Here is a 21,745-nt window from a genome sequence, read left to right as displayed (position 1 = left end):
GTAAGAAAAAAATGTGATGCCATTATTTATTATAAAGTTTTAAGAATATTTAGATATTTTACTGGAAAGTAAGACAAAAATACTGATTCATAAAACAATAAAACTGCTTTTTGCAGTGCTCTTAGATGTGAACGTATTATTTATCTCTTTTACTGACCCTTTCACACTCAGGTTTGGCTGTTTCTATACATCAATGACTGATATCAAATGCACCTGCCGGGGACCAATGTATGTGTTTACCATCTGCATGTGTTGGCCAGGTGGGGCACAGACATTGACTATAGCTCTGTTTACCATTGTGGAGACAACACAGGGATCAATTTGTCTACTTAGCATTGCAAGCTATTGTTAGAGGGATGAGTAATTGTTGGAGAGCAAGAATAGAAAAGGAAAGACGATCTCTCTCAGTTCGATATATATAAATGCTAATTTATAAACAAACGGTGAGCATCCTTTATTGTGACTTGCAATGTCAAGGGCAGTTTTTCTTCATATTTTTCTTTTTCTTTTTTTGCTTTCACTATATCTGTTGTCTTCCTCCCTGGTAAACCCCGGCTAAACAGATATCCCAACAACAATCAGAGGGTGGGCAACCCAACCGCCACGGCTCATGTAAAACCACAACAGTTGCCAGGCAACACTGTTCCCTCCACAGCAGGAGCAGGAGTCCAATTGAACATTAATGATTCTGAGCACAAACACACTGGACTGCTGGCGTCTGCTAGATATTTTACTATGGTTAATTACGCAAGAAAGTGACTGCAAAAACACAGAGAATTCTTCAGTTCATATGGGCTAATGAAGAGGCTAATGGAGGCTCAATCTCAGGCCTAATCTGAAGCCTGTGGATACTTGTGGATCTGTGCAGTATCACCTTCAAATTTTTAGTAGTTCAGTTCTTTCCCAGACTACATCTGGGCTCCTGTCTGTCTCCTGTCTGTCCATGTCCATGTATGGTTTTTGTTTGGCATCCTAATTTATCTTGTTGGTTGTTCACACTTCAGCAGTGATAATAATATAAGATGTATCCTGCTGGCAGTTTTCCCTTGCACTCAACCCTGGTCTTTAAGTCCTAACAGACACAATGAATGTGTGTTTTTGGTCCATCATAGTCTTGGGTTCATGAAACATTAAATCTCCATTATATTTTTCCATGTTTCTTCATTTTATTTAGATTATTAAAATGACAGTTCACTAAAAATGGAAAATTCCGTCATCATATACTCCCCTTTATGTCATTTCAAACCTGTATGACATAAAGAATATTTCAAATGTTTTTGCCCATATAGTGAGAGTCAATGGGGTCCAAAACAACATGCTTCTCATTAAAGTATTGTGGAGTCTATATTGATTATAAATGAAAACAGGAGTTAGCGTAGGCCAAATAATACATGCATAAGGTGAACAGAACACAAAAAGAGATATTTTTATTTTGGTCTATAGTGAAAGTCATTGGCTTTCATTGTATGGACAAAAAAATCTCCTTTTGTGTTCCTGATGCATGTATAATTTGGCCTACTCTAACTCTGTTATAATCAATATAGTCTCTACAATCCTTTAATGTGAAGCAAGAAGCATAATGTAGGTGTTAATAAATCTTTGTGCATTTGGGAAGCTTTAGATAATGGGAGATAGATTTATTGAGGATTATATGGATTCATCCTTTAGTGCTGCAACATCTCCAGCCCACCTACTGTGATCACCTTTGTTCTCCAGCTCTGAGATTTATGGAACAGTTCAAAAGCTCCCGCTGGAGAGAGAAACTGAGAGAGAAAAGAGTGACAAAAAAGAGCCTGATGCTGTTTTGCAGGTCTTCAGTGTCAATGGTTATTGCAAGAACATGAATTTTGCCAACACTCTGTCATCCAATTGGACACAATAACCCTCCAAATCAACCAGTCATGCAGACATAAACTCATACAGAACATGTCAGCAGAGAAGACAAGCGATCTCAGTATCAGTAAAGCTAAAATATCAGTATCAGATATCAGTAAGATGTGTCTAGCAAATTAGTCACTGCGGCTCTATTCTGGGAAGTTGTGGAATTATTTATTTCTGGCATTTTTAGTTAACATGATGCATCCAGAGACTTTTATTCATGGGAAGTTGTTTTGAGAGAAATTCTGTTAGACAAAAGGAGAAAGGCAATTAATTAAAGACCGGACTAATGCAATTACGTATGCGAGAGTGCAATTACAAACCTGCAGGAGCATCAGTGTCAGCCTGTCGCCTACTCTCCTGGGTTTTCATGGAAGAGAATTACATACTCCCTTGCGTAAGAGATTATTGCTTGATGTTTGTTATAAGTGACAAGTTTCTTTTGATATTTATCTTTTACTATGATGTGTATCATATTTAAAAGCTCTAATATTGATAATAATATAATACAATTTTAATTGCTTACATTAAACAAAAGTGTAAAGAAAACATATTTTTTGATTATCATTTCCATTCCCCTGCAATTGCCTAATGCCTGTTAGAAAATCCATTTTAAGATGCTACTGTGTTGGCTTCTAGCTGGTATAAGATGGTGTAAGCCAATCATTTGCTGTTTAACCAGCTACCACTATAAACTGGATTTTCCAACATACAGTACATACATACATAGGACATAATGCTACATACATACATAAATAGTTTACAGCTTTCCTATAGGCTCTTGTTGACTAACTGAAAAATATTTGACTGATTTAAATTTTTGTTGTTGTTGTTGTTTCCCGCCGGTTACGATTTTGACCAGGAATACTAGGCCTATTTTCTTTTTTTTTTTCTTTTTTTTTTTTATTAAAGAAAAGACGTAATTCTTTCATAAAATACATGTGCTCATTCAGCTGAAAAAAATAAATGTTGCAATTAAGTAGGATGTAACTCAACGAGAACACGCCGCCAGTGAGCCTGAAAGATGGACCGCGGATGCTTCGCCTATGCGGACACAGACTCAAGTGCTCCAGTAGGCTAGGAGCCGTTGGGAGTGTGTGTGTGTGTGTGTGTGTGTGTGTGTGTGTGCAGGTCTGCTCATGCGCCCATGAAGAGATGCTGCTGCTGATCAGAGGTGTGTGCGCTGCGGCGGGCTTATTTACACCCGTTCAGGCACACTGCATCAAAGAAAAGCTCTGGCGCTCCTTAGGAAATGGACTTTCTAAAGGGATTCATGTGTCTTTCCGGTGATACATCTCAAGGTTAGTACTGAGATATGGCGTTAAGTGAGTCTATTTCTTTACGTAATCTTATTCTTGCCCATGTTATTTTCTATCAGTGGGTCTGCCATCATATTTCGCTCTGCGTCCGAGCTGTAAAAGATTTTATTTTCAGTCTCTCTGAAGACTACACCTCTTCCTCGTCGTTTCCGTTTTTCTTTTCTTTAAATGGGAAAGACGTGTCACTCTGCTGTAATGTGAAACGGGTGAAAATATTTTTTTTTTCTTTGAAATAACATTTTTTTAGGCACAACAGTATGCAGGTAATATATGTATGCAGGTTTTTTTTCGTACTGTGTATTTTTTTTAATCCCATTAAAATAACCGGTGACTGTATGCATACGGTAGGCTAAATGGTGCAATGCTACACCATGTTCAGTCCGTAGAGGCCATACCAGAGATCTTAACACTTGCAATGAGTTTTGCCTGGGAGCGTTTGTCAAATTAGTTTTTTACGGGCATGAGAGATGTAGGCCTAATTAAATAAAACATTTGAATAAATTATTAAAACACAGACCCATTGCTGTTCCGCCATGTGCGCCATGTACTCTTATCTGAATGAATAGGTCAGAGCTTGTTTGTAAACCTATGCGCATGCATTAGATTGAGCGCGCGCTTGTCCTGACAATACTGTGTTCACATTCATTCATGTTACCTTAACCCGTTCAGATCCGAATTATTCCAAGGGACACACAACAAGACCGTGCTTTATTTCTGTTTAAAAACCTTGTTGGAAAATCCATAGTGGTTTAGTTGCTGCATTATATGTGGCAAGCTAGCTCGTTGACCAGCCACCATGTAACAAGCACTAGTTTGACCACCTTGACCAGATGGTAGCTGGTTTGTTGCTGGTCCAAGACGCTCTGCCAGCTTGGAGCAGCTAATGATGAGCTTTTACCAGATAACATGTTCTAAAAGCCCGGTTTAAAAGAAAATAAAAATAAAAAAAGAGAGAGATAATGATCATGCATCTTTGATATTTAAATTTTAATGGGCATGTTGGACGTAGTTCTGAAAGGTTCAGGGATCAGGTTATATTTTAAAACAAATTAAAATTAAATAAAATTTCTATTGAAAATAAATTGGCCTGTATTAAATACACTAACCCTGTTTGGATTAAATAGGCAAATGCTTAAAGAGTCTATGATTGGATCATTATTGCAGTGATTAGCATGTTATATGTTTGGCAACAGTTCTTCTAACCCTAAATGATGGAGCGTGTATTTTTTATTTCTTAAACAATTGTGAAAGAATGGTTGGGAGGGAGCATGAAGAATCATTTTCACACACAAATTGGCACCTTTATAGAGACTCTGACTCTTACATTGTCAGTACAAGATCTTGACCAAAAATTGATGCACCTCTTGATGGAAATAACATCACAACATTTATTTCCATCAAGAGGTGCATCAATTTTTGGTCAAGATCTTGTATTGACAATGCAAGAGGTGAGCACTCTGTAAAGTCTACTCCAGCACATTCCAAAGACTTTCAATGAATTTAAGGTCTGGACTCAGAGGTGCCAATTCATGTGTGAAAATGATTCTTCATGCTCCCTCCCAATCATTCTTTCACGATTTGAGCCTGATGAGTCTTGACATTGTCATCCTAGAATATGGCCATAATGTGTCTTACATGGTTGTTTAAGAAATGAAAAGCTACACTCTCCATCAGTTAGGGTTAAAAGAACTATTGCCAAATTATAACATCATATAATAATATAATAATCACTGCAATAATGATCCAATCATAGACTCTTAAGCATTTGCCTATTTAAATCCAAAGCGAATTTTTTTGGCCGAGCAGTTAACATTGACATTCAAAACTGTATAAAATTCGATTTTATATATATGAAACTTAATGTTGATTTTGAATTTCATTGCTGGAAGCACATGAAGGTAAAATATAAAAGTAAACACATTCATCTGTGTAAGATGATAAAATAACAAGCAAAAAAAACAATAAATGTCATTTACATTGCCAAGTATGTTACATGGACGGTCCCTTGGATCATCCTCTCAAACCTGCACCTTTTCGGTGACCAGCTCACAGTGTCACACCACCCACAACTTTGGCGTGTTTCCAAAGAGACATACAAGTCGAATGTCAGTCATAAGCAGTGTAATTCAGTAGCTTACATCTGTTGCTTTTTTTACAGGCATATGTTTTTGAATACAAAATATCCATTTGATAACTTATCAGGCATGGTCTGCAGATAATCTGAATCAGTTTTGGTTAAGATGAGATATATACATTCATGTATATATTATACCTCTTTTTTATATGAGACATTAACGGACATCAAATAAAAAGAAATCAGTGTAAATTAGTAAAAGTCTTATTTAATAATACTAGTTTTAAGATATAAATATATTAGTTATAATTATAAAAAAATCTTTGATTTGATTACTAAATGACGAAAAAATAAAAAAAAACTCTAAATTGAAATGGACACTGGGTCTGAACAGGTTAACATTTTGAGGCAATTCTGTGTTGTTGTTTTTTTTTTTTTTTTATATATATATATATATATATATATATATATAAAAAAAAAGTACATAAACACTCTTGTTTCTTTTTTTGTCTTATAGCTCTAAATTTGCCTCATCAGTCCCACAGGCTGTTCCTCCAAACAGTGTGGAAAGGATTTAAACAGCCACATTATTGAAGAGGATTTTCTGACTTATGCAACATCCACATTCTAACTGCATGTCAGAAATGCCCCCTTCCATTAAGTGGTGCATTAGGCGGGCTGTCTGCTTGTCCTTTATTCTTGCACTGATCCCCAGGACCAGAGGATCGACTCTGAATTGTCACAAAATGTGCATATGCGCCAGTAACATTGTCAGCTGCTCCAAGATGAACCTGACGATGGTTCCATCCGACCTGCCTAACTACACAGCTGTGCTTGACATTAGTTTTAATGAGATAACCGGACTACGTGCACAGTGGACCAAGCACAAACTCCCCAAACTCCACAACCTCTTGCTCAGCCACAACGGTTTGTCGTTCCTCTCTTCGGAGGCGTTCGTTTTCGTAAGAAAACTGCGCTTCTTGGATCTGTCGTCAAATAATCTGCGACAGCTAGACGAGTTAATTTTCGAGCCACTGACAGATCTGGAGGTTTTGCTGCTCTACAACAATCACATCTCGCAGATCGACCGCACGGCCTTCTCGGGCCTCGACAGCCTGCAGAAGCTCTACCTGAGCCAGAACCTGGTGTCCCGCTTCCCCCTGGAGCTCCTCAAGGACAAGAACCGACTGGACAAGCTGAGCCTGTTGGACTTGTCTTCCAATCGGATCAAAGTTCTCCCCATTCATGACCTCCAGGCACTACCGGCCTGGATCAAGAACGGGCTATACTTCCACAACAACTCCCTCATCTGCGACTGTGAGCTGTACAGTTTGATGGCTCACTGGTATATCCGACGACTCAATTCGGCTCTAGACTTCAAGGACGACCACACCTGTGTGCATCCCGGCCCGGATAAACGGGTGCTGCGTTTGTATGATCTCAACACTCATATGAATTGCAGCACGTTTAAAGAAACTGACGAAGAAGCTTATTTGGACCAGACACTCACCCTTGGCTGTGACACCCGGCATCGGGACATGTTAAAGACATGGATGCTACCTGGAAACATCTTGTTATCTCCTGGCAATAACCACAGCGCTGTGGTTCTCCCAGATGGCAGACTTGAGATAAAATCAATCCGACCTGAGGACTCAGGTGTGTACACTTGCTTCGCCGTGAGTGAATACCTCAACGAAACGCTCTACGTGGTGGTCAAAGTCCACAACTTTACCCTCAGTGGCAACGGCGACACCCTCAACACTGCTTACACCACCTTGGTGGGTTGCCTGGCTAGCGTGGTCCTGGTTCTTATCTATCTGTACCTGACGCCCTGTCGCTGCTTCTGCTGTCCCGACCAGGGCAAATCGAAGAATCATCATGAAGACAGCATCCACTCCTCCATGCTCAGCGCCACCCCGACGCACGACGATATGGCAACCAAAGCAGAGCTCAACAGGCACGTGGCCTTCATAGACCCCAAGGACCTGCAGGGACAGAACGGAAAAGTGAATCCTAATGGAGAGGAAGAAGTAGATGAGGAGGCCATGCAGGGAAAAGGAAAGCGGAAGAAATCGGTGGCAGACTCAATTAGTTCTGTCTTTTCTGATACTCCCATTGTAGTCTGAGGGAGGATGTGTATTTTTGGCTGGAGACAGTTCATTGTTGTGACTTTCTCGGACAAAGAGACTGAAGTACAGTTTGCCATCCTCAGTGTTTGGCTGTTTCTGCAAAACCTTTCCAGCATTTTAATCTGTAGCACTTAAGTATATACTGTGAAAAGGTCTTGCCATATTAGTGGAATCTAAACTTGGAGTGTTTAGATGTTCCTGTGAGTTTAGGCCGACTAAGTGTGACTAGAGGTAGTCTGGGTAAACATCACATGCAATCTGCAATTTCTCAATGATCAAGCTAGGAGGCTAGGTTGAGAAACATTAATACATCCACTATATAATCGCATCATAAGCATGAGCTTTGCAGACTGCTAATGTTAAGAAGAATATAGCATAGAATGAAGCCCTTGTAGCTAATCATATTTACCACCTTTATGCTAACTGACCGACCTTACCACTTTATGTAAAGCCATATGCCGTTGGTCACTGCAGGGGGAAAGCAATGCACTTGATAGTACAGTCACAAGAAAATGATGGAAAAGTATCTGTCTCTATGGCACATTGCTAGTTTTTTTGTGAATGAAAGAGTTGAACAGTGAACTGAGTGACTATGTAACACCCATATGATGATACTTATATAATTACCAATTACTGATATATGGCTATGGAAAAATAAAATCCTTATCAAACTGGATTGGCTGGTTGAATCTAGACTCTTTCCGTCCAATTTCATTAGCAATTTTAGATAGATATATATAATTGTCTTTACATTTAAATGTTTGATTCCAATCACAAAATTGTAACTACATCTTACAGTATATCAAACTATATGTAAATACAGCACCAAAAAATTGTGATTTTGGCTAACTCTCGCAAAAATTCATAGAATCTGTCACGACACCCAGAAAGTGACATATAATGCAATCTTTTAATAGAATGGTGTGTCGCATTCTCATCTCTAAAGCTATAATGATTTGAGCCTGGATTGATCAGCCAAAACAGTTTCGGACACTCAGACCTCTTCTCACTCTGCGTTCATTTGCACTTGTGGTGGTTGGAGTCAGTGCTGACTCATCCATTGTCAGAATGGATGTCATTTTTTTTTTTTTTTTTTTTTTTTGAGCCCTTGAAGCGCTGATGTAATCTTCATCACATAAAAGCCAAAGGCTGAGGGATTTTTTTTTTTTTAACTTTAACCATTATAATTTAAATACGTTTTCTGAATGAATTAAAATCAAGGTTGAACTCAGGTCAAAACGCGGTGATTAGTCAATCCCCCTCATGTTCTTGTATTCTAAATTATTACTACAGGCATATAGCAGTGATCTCTCAAAGACCGATATTATAGTTGAATAAACAATGCCATAGGTATCTAAATGAGAATGCTATGAATGACTCATAATGTAATGCATAAAGCTTGCCTGCTGTGCTCAAGGAAGATGTGTGTAGATCCATTCCAATCATATATCAACAATACGCATTTCTGTTACAACATTATTGTCCTGGTGGACTTGAAAGCCATGATAAGGCTGTTCTAGAACGTCCAGCGTTGTGTACACCATGTCTAGAACCCTTAATTCTTGGAATTCTGCTTCCATTCTTCTGTTCCTGGAAAGAAATCAGTCAAATCTCATGCGTTAACCATAACCACATATTTATAACAGGGTCTGATTGGGTTCAGCAGGAGCAATCTTAGTTTCCTTCGACCTCTTTCCCTAGTAACATCGTAATTACATCCTGTTTTGCGAGCGAGGGAGTGGGTGAAGCTATTAAATGTTTGATCGGTGGATGAACTCACAAACAGTATTATCTCAGGGAGAGGGAATGACAGATAATAGCAGCTATGGCAGACTGCAGTCATGGACAGTTGCGGTCTCTCTTACACATCTCTCCAGCTGCAATCCAAAATTAGTGTTGAGGGGAGGGAAAGGCCTTACCATCACAAGCACTGTGGGAGGAGGCCTGAGATCTCTGTGGTCTGCTTGCAAAGAGAAAGAAAAGCCAAGTGCTCCCCCTAAAACCACATGCAGCAGCTTTTCGCCCCCTGTCGTGTGTGTGTTCTTCTAAAGTGTGTCCTTGGCTATTTCGCTACGAGCAGAGTTCTTGTGAAAGACCACTGTTCATTACTCAGCATTTGACAGTACATCTGTGCTTTTTGTATGTGTAAACAGTGTTTGTTTTTACAGTGTTTATGAGATTGTGTCATTTTAGGTAGCCTTTTTCCCCCCTTGAGGTTCCAAAGAGACTGAATTCCTTGTTCTTCTGTGTATTGTTGTTCCTATACAGTTGTCTAGATTCCACTTGTGACTGTAGGATATTGGTAAACCTATTTTAATGACACTGACTGTAAAGGTTTTTTTCTGTCATGTATTTTGAAATCTGATCATCTATTTGTCTAATACATGTTGTTATTTAGGCACATAAATTGAGATTTTTTAGTGTCAGTAAATTAAATCTCAAGAAGCATCACAGACTGTATCAAGTACCAAAACTTTACATTCATTGTTGCATTCATTGTTTAAATTTCTAAAGTCAGCGTGAATCGCCGTTCTCAACCCATTTGACTTTTGTAATCAGCTATATTTCCAATTGAAACATGATATTCAACAAGAAAAAACAATTTAGGATAGGAAATTGATTGGATTGTGAAAAGTGGCTGTTATAACCCATGTGACATCCATGAAAAAGTTGCATCAGAGGAAGGTCAAGTTAGAGCAATGAGTTTTTTCCTTGAAATAACCAACAAATCATTCAAAATAAAACATGAAATGTGCGTTAAGAAAGTAAAAAGGGTGAATTTTGATTTCTTGTTGACTTGCAGCCTCTCAGAAGGTCAAGATGGACAATATTAGAAGTACTTCTGCTAATGCTGACTCACAAAACTGTGCAATATTAGCTTTAGTACTGTTCACACATAGTACGATAACTATAAAGGTTTAATAGTCATTCTAATTTTTTGAGAATAATGGAGTCCAGACGTCAACAATAACAATAACGACACAGAAGAATGATATCGTTGGAATCACTTTCAGATATTTTCAATTTGATGAACGATAAAAACATTGACAACCAATCAGAATCCGTAGGGGTGGACACTAATATAGTTATCATTCTCGGTGTGAACGGGCCTAAAACTCTGCACTCTTGGTACTAGAGACTATATCAAGTCCCTTCTGTCCTATGCTAACACATGTAGACTATTAAAACTCTAGATTAACAGAACAGAACTCAAAACAAGCGATCATTGGGCATTTTATAGTTTGTGACAGTAAACTATATTTGAGCACATAAAAACAGAGGTAAACCAACACAAATCTACAAAATCACAGTAATGCAGACATATCAGTACCAATTCTTAGTAAGCAAGAATCCTGATATACTTAGATTTTGCTAATAAACCGTGCGAATTCTAAAAGGTTTGAGATCTAAAGTCTCAGCTATCATTACTAGTCTCTGAGAGCGAGAACAGAAATGTCAGGTCCAGCATTAGAGCTAGAGGCCTCGCTGTTAAAGCTTATTTAGTCTGAATGTCAAATACGAGACTGATGAGTGCCGGGTGGCGTGTATTCCTGAAAACTGAAACTGATTCTGGATCAGCAGTCCACATGGACGTATACCTGTGAGAAGTATTATTTATCAATAAAATAAAAATGAAATTGACTGTTTTTGCCTGTTCTTTATACTTCGTTTAATCAGACATACAGAAACATGTTAGTTTACATTTAGTCGACACTATTTATCCAATGCAACTTGTAGTTGCAAGAACCATTAGCTTCCATAATAGCCACATTATTATATACAGAATCTTTGAGCTGAGCACTTTGGCAAGGGATCAGCTATATTTATAAATATACAGGACATTTATTATTGATTATAGTTACATTAATGGACTACCCTGAATTAAATATTTGTCCTGAGGGAAAAGATTAACTTCGTTTCAGTGTTAAATTGACAGCGTCCCACAAATACTGACATTCACATTGAAGTACAAGCCCACTATCATCCAGTGCAACAAAAAAAATGACCCTTTGGCATGTCTGTGTAAAATGGAGGTATCTAACTTTTTAGTGTCATCTAGTGGTGAGATGAAGCAGCTCAATTCATCAAGACAACAGAAACATGTTGGCATATTTATTTCAGAGTCTGACAGTCCGTTTAGCAGCATAAGGAAGGTCTTGAGGTATTTCTATATTCATTTGCAGGTCATTCACCAATACATTCACTCACATAGAAATTCAGTATACAAAATACAGACACACACATACATACATACATACATACAGATATGTCCTCCTACAGTGAACTTCAGACACTTTCTCCATCCTGTGCATAAAGTCTGTGGCAAATACATGGCAGTAAGCCTGTGCTTCTGGAGGAGTTTAAGGCAGACTCCTTCAGTGAAGAAGCTTTGGCTGTTGGGAGAAAAGAAGAGCAGATGGTCAGGAAAAGGATCTAAATTCAGAGCCGAGACTCAACCACTGTGCTGAATTAAACCTTGATGATTCATCTTAACAGACTATCAATCTGTGACTTCCTATACTTCTACTTCTCTTTACCACTGTGTATTTTTATCCTTGAAGTGTTGAAGAAGTAAGCTTTGCCAGTTTTCTTCAACAACTTAAGTGTATTTTCTTTTCCTAACAGAAGAATTATGTCTAATAAGAGCTGCTTGAGCTTCCTGACACCTATACATTGGTACTATTGGGTCATTTAACACAACACTTAAAAACACATGCTACAACCACTTAAAGGTGCACTCAGTATTTTACATCATTAAAGTGTTTGACTAAAGAAATCAATAGTACTTTTGAAATCATTCGCACTCACAGATGAATCATATTAGTAGCCTAATAAAAGCAATTCAATTTGGGTTGCTGATAAAATGACAAAAAAATAAATAAAAATAAAAATATTTCTATGAAAAGGAAAATTTATATTTTTAGATTATGTAACTGGTCACCATTTCTTCAGTTTTTCACTGCACGCACAGTAATTATGATAAATATAAAAAATTAACAAATATTTTACATAAAAATGTATAAAATGCTGTTTAAAGTAAGTTTGACATATGTTTAGCCTGTCACACCACAGGACAGTTTAAACCAAGTGGCCAAATTTGTAGCTTCAAACTAACAATTAGCAGTTTCAAGTCCATTTATGTAATTGCCATTATTATCTGAATGAATTCAAAGACTAACCAGAAACAAAGGTCAGAATCAACAAAATATGAGCATCACCCCTCCCCATGTTATTGTTAAAGCTGCAGTTCATAAGTTGCCTCTTTGTCGCCATCTCTATTTGAAACTTGCAATTGCAGTTATTAGCGGAACTATCATCTTCACGTGGGTTGTGCATTGGCACGGCTCTTCAGCGCGGATGAATCTAATGCTTTGAGGAGAATGTGTGAATGTCTGTCACCGCACCTTCAGGAATCACAGATTGTAGTCTTGGAAGTTCGACCAAAATAAAAATTTTCACCAGAAAATTTCATTTCAACAAGTAAATAACAAATCTGCCACTCTTGTTCTGACCAACTGAGAAAATAAAAAGCATTACAATAAATCGCGCTGCCAATAGTGATTAAATCTAACGATTGCTTAGCTCTGATCACGTCAAACCGTGCAAATTATTATTATTGTTATACTTTGTTCTCAAATTGTTAATGTTAACAACATGAGCATTGCGTGACTATGTGTATTTAGTGTGTGTTAGTGTTACCTGTAGATTTCAATTTACAGTCTAATCTCTAACGTTAATTTGTCATACAATACAATCCGCCATCAAAATAAGTTTAATTATTTCAGCTGCTGTGATAAAAGGCTAATGATCCACCACCTGCAGCATCCTAACATGCGATATAGCCTATTAGCTGGGACTCCTTTATGTAAACGTATGACGTGATGTAATGACGCAAAGACGAACGGCGGCATGCTCAAATTTGCCCCGGAAACCTACCAGTACCACCCGAATTAGAAAACATTATTACAAGCTTATCGTTGTGAAAGATAAGGAGATAGTTTTGAACACTGGCTGGTTATATACTTGCTCAAAAATTGATTTTGAATAATTTTTTAACCAAAAAAAAGTTACGGACTGCAGCTTTACCTAAAACTAAAATTATTAAACATTTTTTCCCCTACCGGTATTGAGAATCGAACCCACAACCTTACCAGTCTGACTCTCTAACCATTAGGCCACGACTGCCCCAAGATTAAAGCACCACAGTTTATCTCCTGAGCCACTGAGTCTGAAAGTTAGAAATGATGTCTTGGCAACTAAATGAAATAAAGTTTAAAGGGGCTCTATGTAGGAATGACACCCAGTGGTCGAAATAGGTACTGCAGTCCAAATTCAAAATATTGTTTGCCCCGCCCCCTCCTTCAAAGACACGGGTGGCCAGCTTGAGGACACACATCAAGAGGGAGCGCAATTGACAATGAAAGCTGAGGAGTTGATTTATCTGTGTTTTATTATGCTGTCGTTCATAGAGATTTTTAGATGGATGCTGAGGCTTTTTAGGTCAGGTAGAATCTGCGATTCTCTGACCCAGTTTGTTTGCTGGTTTCCATGGCTGCAATACGCGGTGTTTTCCGGAAACTGGCAACCTGTGATGACGAAATACTATTGGATAAACTGGCAGCACGTGGTTTCGCACAGACCAAAACAAAGACAGACATTCCGGCATGGAACGCACATTTCAAAGTAGAATATCTGGCTGTAGCATTGTTTTTCTGAGAAACAAGTAGGTGAACTTAGCATGTTTCCTAAATATCTGCAAACAAATTGGGGTATTTTTATACTTTAAAATTATACTTTAAAACTTTAAAAATCTTACATATAGCCCCTTGAAGTACTAAAATTACTAAAACTGAAATAAAAATAAAAATAAATTAAAGCTATATAGAAATATTAAAAAACTAATAAATACAGAATATTTCTGTACAAAAGTATATAACTAATATAATATAATAATATAAAACTAAAAAATAATATAATAATAATAAAAAGACGAAAAATTACAACTATTATAAAAACTATACTAGTAATAGTATATAAATTATAAAATAACACTGCACCCCTCAGGACAATAAAATGCTGATAAAGTTTAATGGTCAAATGTCAAAATCAGCAGTCAGGAAAATGGCCTGTGAAAAATGGCCCAAAAATCAAGCTTTGTAAACATTTTATTCAAGGAAACTAAAAGAACAAACTACCATGTTTTTTTCTATGAATCATATTTAGTGTCATTTTTTAAGACATGCTTTTTTTATTTGATTTGAGCTATAAAACTAGATTATAAGCTATTCAAACTAGAGAAGGCTGTATCTCCATATTTCTCCCAAAACTGCGTGATGAATTTAAGACGTACAGAGAAAGTCGATAATGTCAGTGTAAGTCCAAGACCAATACAACAAACAAAAAACGCATTACTGAATGCGCCTTTAGTTAAACATTTGAGGCTTTTAAACTACTGATAAATGTGATAAACATACCTTTTGTGCAGCCAGTTTCTTTGGCAGACTGTTGGAGGTTGGTCCTGGTCTGCCATCCCCACCCCAGGACACCAGGCTGGAGTGAGTTTGGGAGAGAGAGGAGAGGATATTGGGTTTAGGAGCACATGAAGTGTTTTTTGGGGGAGAGGCACCGCTGGTCTTACGTTTTCTGCCAGACCCTTTATGTTCATTCCCAACAGCCCTTTGATTGAGTCCTGAGGCCCCTCCCTTATCAGACTCTGGGGAGGGAGAAGGGGAGATGTGGGCGGGACTTTGCTTAATCAGCCCTTTCATTTCAGGAGGGCGTGTTTTGGTGCCAGATGAGAGCGCACCATTGAGCGGGCCATGTGGTGAAGAAATGGCAGTTCTGGTCAAGGAGGACTGGCGGTCTCTGTGTTGGGGGAGAAACAGGATTTTGGACTGTCCAGGCAAGTCCTTGTCCTCTTTAGGAGATTTTCGCCGCTTGCTGGCTGTAGGACTCTCCTGAAGCTCCCTGAAACTCGCCTGCAAAGCCTGTTTGCTGGTCCGACCTGCAGGGTTACGTTGCCGGCCGGGGCCTGAGGGTGTCTGGGCTTTCGTTGGTAGTTTGGAGGCGGCTGTTACGTTAGTGGGCTCTGATTGTCCTGAGGTGCTTGTCCTGAGAGTAGAGGCGCTGCGGACGGGTACCGAGCCGCGCGTGGCATCATGGGAATTGTAAGTGTTTGTGGCGACTAGGGGTTGATGAGAGCATAGTTCTGACACCTGAGGGAGTTTCCTGCAGATAAAAGATTTTATTTACAAACTAAATTCACAGGAAAAAGAACATTCCTGAATACATATTTTAAAGCAATCGATTTTTATAATTAAACTCTGAAGAAAATAAAGTCTTGAAAAAGAATTAATAAATTATTTTAAAAAAATAGTAGAAAATTAATAAAATACTAAAAGATTCTGAAATGTATTTCAGTTTTTTTTTTTTCAATCAATTTATGTTGATGTAATGAAAAAAATAAATTAAATAAAACAGATGAAATAAAATATAAATATTAGATGAAAAATATAACTGAAATAAAGTACTAAAATTAAACCGTTTAAATAAAAAAAAAAAAATGAAAGCCATATGGAAATATTAAGAAAATAATAAGCACATAAAATTAATGAAACTTAAAATTAAAATTGAAAATATAAAAATAAAAGCTAATTCAAAACATTAATAAATACTATAATAAGTATTTATTTACAGTTTTTTTTAATGTATTATGATGATGAAAAATACAGTATATTTGCAATGAAAAAATTAACACTTTACAATAAGGTCCCATTAGTTAACATTAGTTAAATACATAAGTTAACATGAATTAACAATAAAAAATAATTCTAAAGCATTTATTAATTGTAGTTAATGTTAATTCCAACATTTACTAATGAATTGTTAAAATCAAAAGTTGAATCCTGAGCTAACATGAACTAACAATGAACAGTTGTATTCTTAAGATTAACAAATGCTGTAACAAATGTATTGCTCACTGTTAGTTTATATTATATTATAGTTATAGTTTATATATTATATTTTATATGAATTAACTAATAGGACCTTATTCTAAAATTACATTGTATTAAAGGATTAGTCCACTTTTAAATTAAAATTTCCTGATAATTTACTCACCCCCATGTCATCTAAGATGTCCATGTCCTTCTTTCTTCAGTCGAAAAGAAATGAAGGTTTTTGAGGAAAACATTCGAGGATTTCTCTCCATATAGTGGACTTCAATGGTCTCCAAACGGTTGAAGGTAAAAATTACAGTTTCAGCGCAGCTTCAAAGGGCTTTAAACGATACCAGACAAGGAATAAGGGTCTTATCTAGAGAAACGATCGGTCATTTTCTAAATTTTTTTAAATGTATGCGCCTTATATAAACAAATGATCGCCTTCAAGTGGTTCGCCAAAATCGCACTTCCGTATTCTTCAAAAAGCTTACGCTGTATGTCCTACACCTTCCTTATTCTACTTATGGAAAAAACGGAACTGGCGCCGCGTTCATTCCATAAGTTGAATAGGGAAGGTGTAGGACATTCAGCGTAAGCTTTGAAGTCTACTATATGGAGAAAAATCCTGGAATATTTTCCTCAAAAACCTTCATTTCTTTTCGACTGAAGAAAGAAATACATAAATATCTTGGATGACATAGGGGTGAGTAAATTATTATGAAATTTTAATTGGAAAGTGAACTAATCCTTTAAATAAGGGAAATACAAAAGGCGGCAGCTTTTCCATAGTGGACCCCACTGCATTTCCTCAATCGGCTCAATGTTGAAAACACACAAAATAAGCGCTACGAATGTCACAAAGACATCAGCCTGATGTTGTAAAGCATCTTACTTCCACAGATAAGTGCTGAGGTGCTGCTCCATCATGACACTGAAAGCTGACCGCAGGTGGAGCAGCCTTCGGTCAAACGCTAAGACGCTACGGCCAAGTACACGTGCCCCGAAAGTGCAAAGCTGGGTAAAACGTGAGAGAGGGGACAAACATGGGTTAATTTTTCTTTAAATGTTATAACTATGTATTTAGTGTAACTTTTGTTATGAACATCATCTTACATTAAGATTTGGAGGAATTTGTAGCAGTTTAAAAAAAACTGCTTAAATGTAGATATGAAGGAAAACACTTACACCCAGAGGTTTGGGGTGAAAGGTACTTGCTGGCAGATGAGCAAATTCCTCACGGTTCTCCCCGTCACTCTCTTCACTGGAGAGATCAGCTGAGAGAGATTCCACCTGCGTCTCCTCAGAACGCATCACCTCCTCCATCTCTACAACACCCTCTGATGGATTCATGGACCTGTAAACACACACATTCAAATAAACGGCCTGTTTACGCGTCGTATAAGCTTGAAAGGGTCAGTCTCCATTCACTGTAATTCACTTTCTTGCTCATTTTAGCAGGTACACTGGAATATTTCAAACCACAGAAAGCAGCAGAAGTACAGACCTGAGAATAGAAGAGTTAGTCATTTGGCTTTTGTAGTGCAGAGGCCCAATCTGAGACGCAGGGGTCTCATGATGCGCAGAGCCTCCATCGGGGACCTCTTTGGGCAGAGGGGGGCGCTCTCGAGGCTTTGAGCTCATCTTCAGCTCCATTACAAGTTGGTCAAAGGGTTTACTCCTCCCTACAACCTGCCGTCGTTGATGGATGGAATGAATCTGCGACAGAGGAGATAAGATAGAAATGACAGCTAGAGTTTAAAGCAAAAGCACTCAAATGTGTATGTTAGTGTGCTTTTTTTCTATATATTGACTATATGCTCACATTACAAGTCAGCAGTCTGGTGCACAGTTTCTTTCTCTCAGGATCCATCACCCCACAGTGCTTGTCCAAGTCACATTCTTTCTCTGAAATAAACAAATTGGTTTCAACAAGAGGAATCAACATTTGTAAGCATAAAAATGTTTCAAAAACATGAAAAAAAAAAAAAAAAAATCATACCAACTCCAAACTTCTGAATGGTAGTGTATATTTTTACTCAAATATTTTAATTAAAACGTATGTATCATGATCATTCCATTAACATTTTTGAGTGGTGACAAATGATAATTAATTTAAATGGAATCTATCTGAACAGATTCTGAATCTAATTAAATGGATCATTTGAACAGATTCACAGAACCAACAGAACTAGAACTCGATTTTGACAAAACAAATAATAGTATGGGTTGCATCAGAGACGTACTAAGGACTTTCCTGTAGGTTCTGCTGTATGTTTTTGGTCCGTGCAGGTGAGATTGTGAATCCAAACTCTTCTGGATTGGTTTCTCGGCTGATGGAGGTGTTTTTTTTGGTGGGGTGGGCAAATGTGGAGGTGATGGAGGGGTTCCATGGGAAACTTTATCCACTTGCTGAAGACTGGAATATAAACGAGATGACACTGGAATAAACAGTTGATGTGTAAGATCAAGGTAAACTGCACTTCACTCCTTCTCACCTGGGTCCCTCACGCTGAGGTTTGGAACGTCCCTGGTGGGGAGAATGAGGTGGGAGTCGCGGGGGTCCAGCCCCCTGGTGCCTGCCGTCTTGACCCTCACAGGGGCTGCCGTATTGGGAGGGGGGTCTCCCCTGTTGGGGTCGGTCAGGAGAGCAGTTGGATGGCGTACCGCAGAGCTTGCTGAAGGGGCCATGCCTTCGCTCACAATGCTTCTCAAAAGCCTGTGGCTTCACGACCTGGCCACAGTGGCTGCAGACCACCAGGAAGAAGTCATCATGTGCCGGGCAGTGGCCATATATCGACATGTCTGTGAAGGGAAGATGATTTTTTTTTTTTTTTTCATCATCATTGCAATCTGTTAATCACAGGCCTAACAAACTCTTCCTCACCCTCTTTCTTGAGAGTCATGGTTTCCATCCGTTTCTTTACATTTTTGCTGCACTCTTCCAGAGAGGACCCTAAAAGAGGCAGTGAAACAAACAGACCATCAAAACAGGAAATGAAACAGCAAGCAAAGTACATTCAAATTGGCGTCTCTTCTCAAAATAGCAGTTCTCAACTCCAGCTCACTCACATTGGTACATATTAGACAAAATTTCTGTTGCAATTGGACTGGATGGATGGATGGAAATCACATAGTAACCTTCTAGTAACAGGACCAAAATTAAGGTGCAACACTGGCAAAAACAAGATGGCTGTGTGTGTCGAAATCGCATACTTTCAAGTTGGTACTTATTTTGAATAAGTAATTACTTCGCATCAGTTGCGTCGCTTCACTGCCTTTCACAAATCCTCTCCCGTGGCCTCATGGGATAGCAAAGTGTCCATCATTTAAGAAGTAGGTCATCCGGGTACTTTTTGCGTACTCTTCTATGAATTCAAACATACTTCTTTTGTTACATACTCTTTTTCACCTACTATATAGTAAGCAGTATGCGATTTCAGATGCAGCCATTCATTACAAGCAGGGACCATGTGTACTGTGTATAGGGGTATTCAAATTAAGAGATTGAGGGTGTAGAATAAAACACACATCAGTAAGTAGAATGAAAAAAAAAAAAAAAAGTTAAAGTTTTGTGATGAATTTGAACTGCAGCAGTTACGTGGGTGTGGTGACCTTGGTTTATATGTTGTTGGTCTACACCTTTCCTAGCAGTTTTTAGCTATTTAATTAAACTTGATTATTTTAGTACAACATTATTCTTAACTTATTTTAAGCCACATCCAGCTGCAGCTGTAACATGTTAAGGCGGGCAATTGGACTTCCAAGGTGGGCTGTGAAAGTGGTTGAGGTCAAGCTCATGACTGGGTCATTCCTGTAGACCCTGTACTGTTCTCTTCAAAGTTTGCTGAGGCCCAGCAGTTGAGAACCAAGACACTTCCATCAAATATCAAAGCAACAGTGCTGAATGTTCCCATTTCTAATGGCCACAGCTCACTGCATTCAATAATGTGGGTCATTTCCTGCATTATATAAACCACATACATGAGGAAAATACCATTCTTATTTTTAGTTCTTATTTTTTAGTGCGACAGATGCTGAGAGACCATCTCAGTGTTCTATAAATAGATGTAATGTAAAGAAAAGTGAAAGCAAGGGCAGTTTGATGTGAAGATGCCACTGGCACCGTTCCTGGCTATTGCAAAGGGAAATATCAGCCCAGCGTTTCATGATACTATCGCTGAATGTGAATAATAAGATGTTCTCGCGGCGACGAGAACAACTATGAATCTAGGAGTGTGTAAAAGGGACCAGAGGTTTATTTATCTTGATAGTTTTATGGCCAGAGACTCGTCTCCACCTTTACTTCCCGTCGCGCTGGCTGTCAGATCACATTAGATGACATACTGAGCCGCATCTTCTATCTTTAAACCTCAAACCAACACGACAGCATACAAAAATAAATTCAGGCATATTACAAACTCATTTTCAAGAATGTACATTTTAGGAAAGGGGATATTCATCATCTAAACGGAGCGCTAGGACCTGGGAGATTTTCCGAAAGTACATTGTGTCGGACTGCAACCCATGCGGCGCTAGGACCCGGCGGGGCCTTTGTTTGGGTCGTGGTGGCCGGGGTTTGCTCTTTTCAAACAAATCCATTTCCTGTGCTCGCTCAAAGCGATTACAGCCGAGAGTATCGAGAGCTCGATGTTGTTTTACTCACCGTCCAATGTAGATACGTTCGCTTTGTCGATCCAAGCGGTCCAGCTTTGCCCTACAAAGTCAAGGATGGAAATTCGCCGATCTAGGGCAGCCATTACCGTTTTAGCGCGTGCACGATCCGCCACCATCACGACGGGAGCGCATTGCGACGTCATCTTGCGCGCTCACGACGGATTACCGTAGCGATAGGAAGTCGACTCATTTTTACGAGTCGGTTCTAAAGAACGACGTCGCAACCAATATAGTCACATGCAGGCACATACTGCTTTTGCTTTAAATTATTTTTTCCCATCAGTCAAATGCTCGGTTCACTCCAAACGCTTTTAAAAGAGACGTCCGAAAAAAGACGACTTGTTGAATCGATCCAGTTAGATTCATTAACGACTCGTTCAGATGTCTGTGAAACGGTTCAATGATTTATTGAAAAGATCCGACTCCAAAGAACAATTCGTTCACGAATCGGACATCGCTTCATGCTCGTGTCCGTCCGTACACTTGAAAGTTGGAAATACCCATTTAGGAAATACCAATTTTTTTTGTATATTACATCATAATCTGTAAATTCGTTAATAAAAACGTCCTCACAACCCACCAGCATCAACATCAACAAGTCCACAATAACACTGTACTGTGAACATTAAATTAAGAAAAATATTATATTTTAAGAAAATAGATGCTTTGCCTTTTATGCAGTTTGCATAAGTAAACTCTAATTAGAAATTAATTTCAATATGTAAATTA

General features: G+C 38.3%; 2 protein-coding genes across 3 annotated transcripts; one reads left to right on the top strand and one right to left on the bottom strand.

Moving 5' to 3' along the window:
• The first annotated feature begins 1,932 nt into the window (after positions 1 to 1,932).
• On the top strand, positions 1,933 to 11,042 carry amigo1 (adhesion molecule with Ig-like domain 1). The gene is made up of 2 exons (XM_051903117.1): positions 1,933 to 3,179; positions 5,789 to 11,042. The coding sequence occupies exon 2, from the start codon at positions 5,883 to 5,885 to the stop codon at positions 7,395 to 7,397; it is 1,515 nt and encodes a 504-aa protein (XP_051759077.1). The 5' UTR covers positions 1,933 to 3,179; positions 5,789 to 5,882; the 3' UTR covers positions 7,398 to 11,042.
• Positions 11,043 to 11,498: 456 nt separating this feature from the next.
• Positions 11,499 to 21,354, bottom strand: atxn7l2b (ataxin 7-like 2b). Of its 2 annotated transcripts, none has more exons than XM_051903115.1 (10): positions 21,006 to 21,354; positions 19,227 to 19,295; positions 18,838 to 19,144; positions 18,586 to 18,758; positions 18,165 to 18,247; positions 17,847 to 18,058; positions 17,528 to 17,696; positions 17,235 to 17,356; positions 14,876 to 15,629; positions 11,499 to 11,794 (listed from the first exon to the last, which is right to left on the bottom strand). In XM_051903115.1, the coding sequence occupies exons 1-10, from the start codon at positions 21,157 to 21,159 to the stop codon at positions 11,777 to 11,779; spliced, it is 2,061 nt and encodes a 686-aa protein (XP_051759075.1). In that variant the 5' UTR covers positions 21,160 to 21,354; the 3' UTR covers positions 11,499 to 11,776. The 2 variants fall into 2 exon arrangements, with proteins under 2 accessions (XP_051759075.1, XP_051759076.1); XM_051903116.1 differs by lacking the exon at positions 21,006 to 21,354 and adding an exon at positions 19,591 to 19,609.
• Positions 21,355 to 21,745: the final 391 nt, after the last annotated feature.

Source organism: Ctenopharyngodon idella, chromosome 8, assembly GCF_019924925.1.
Source record: "Ctenopharyngodon idella isolate HZGC_01 chromosome 8, HZGC01, whole genome shotgun sequence".
Taxonomy (NCBI): domain Eukaryota; kingdom Metazoa; phylum Chordata; class Actinopteri; order Cypriniformes; family Xenocyprididae; genus Ctenopharyngodon; species Ctenopharyngodon idella.
This window is presented reverse-complemented; position numbering and strand designations above follow the sequence as displayed.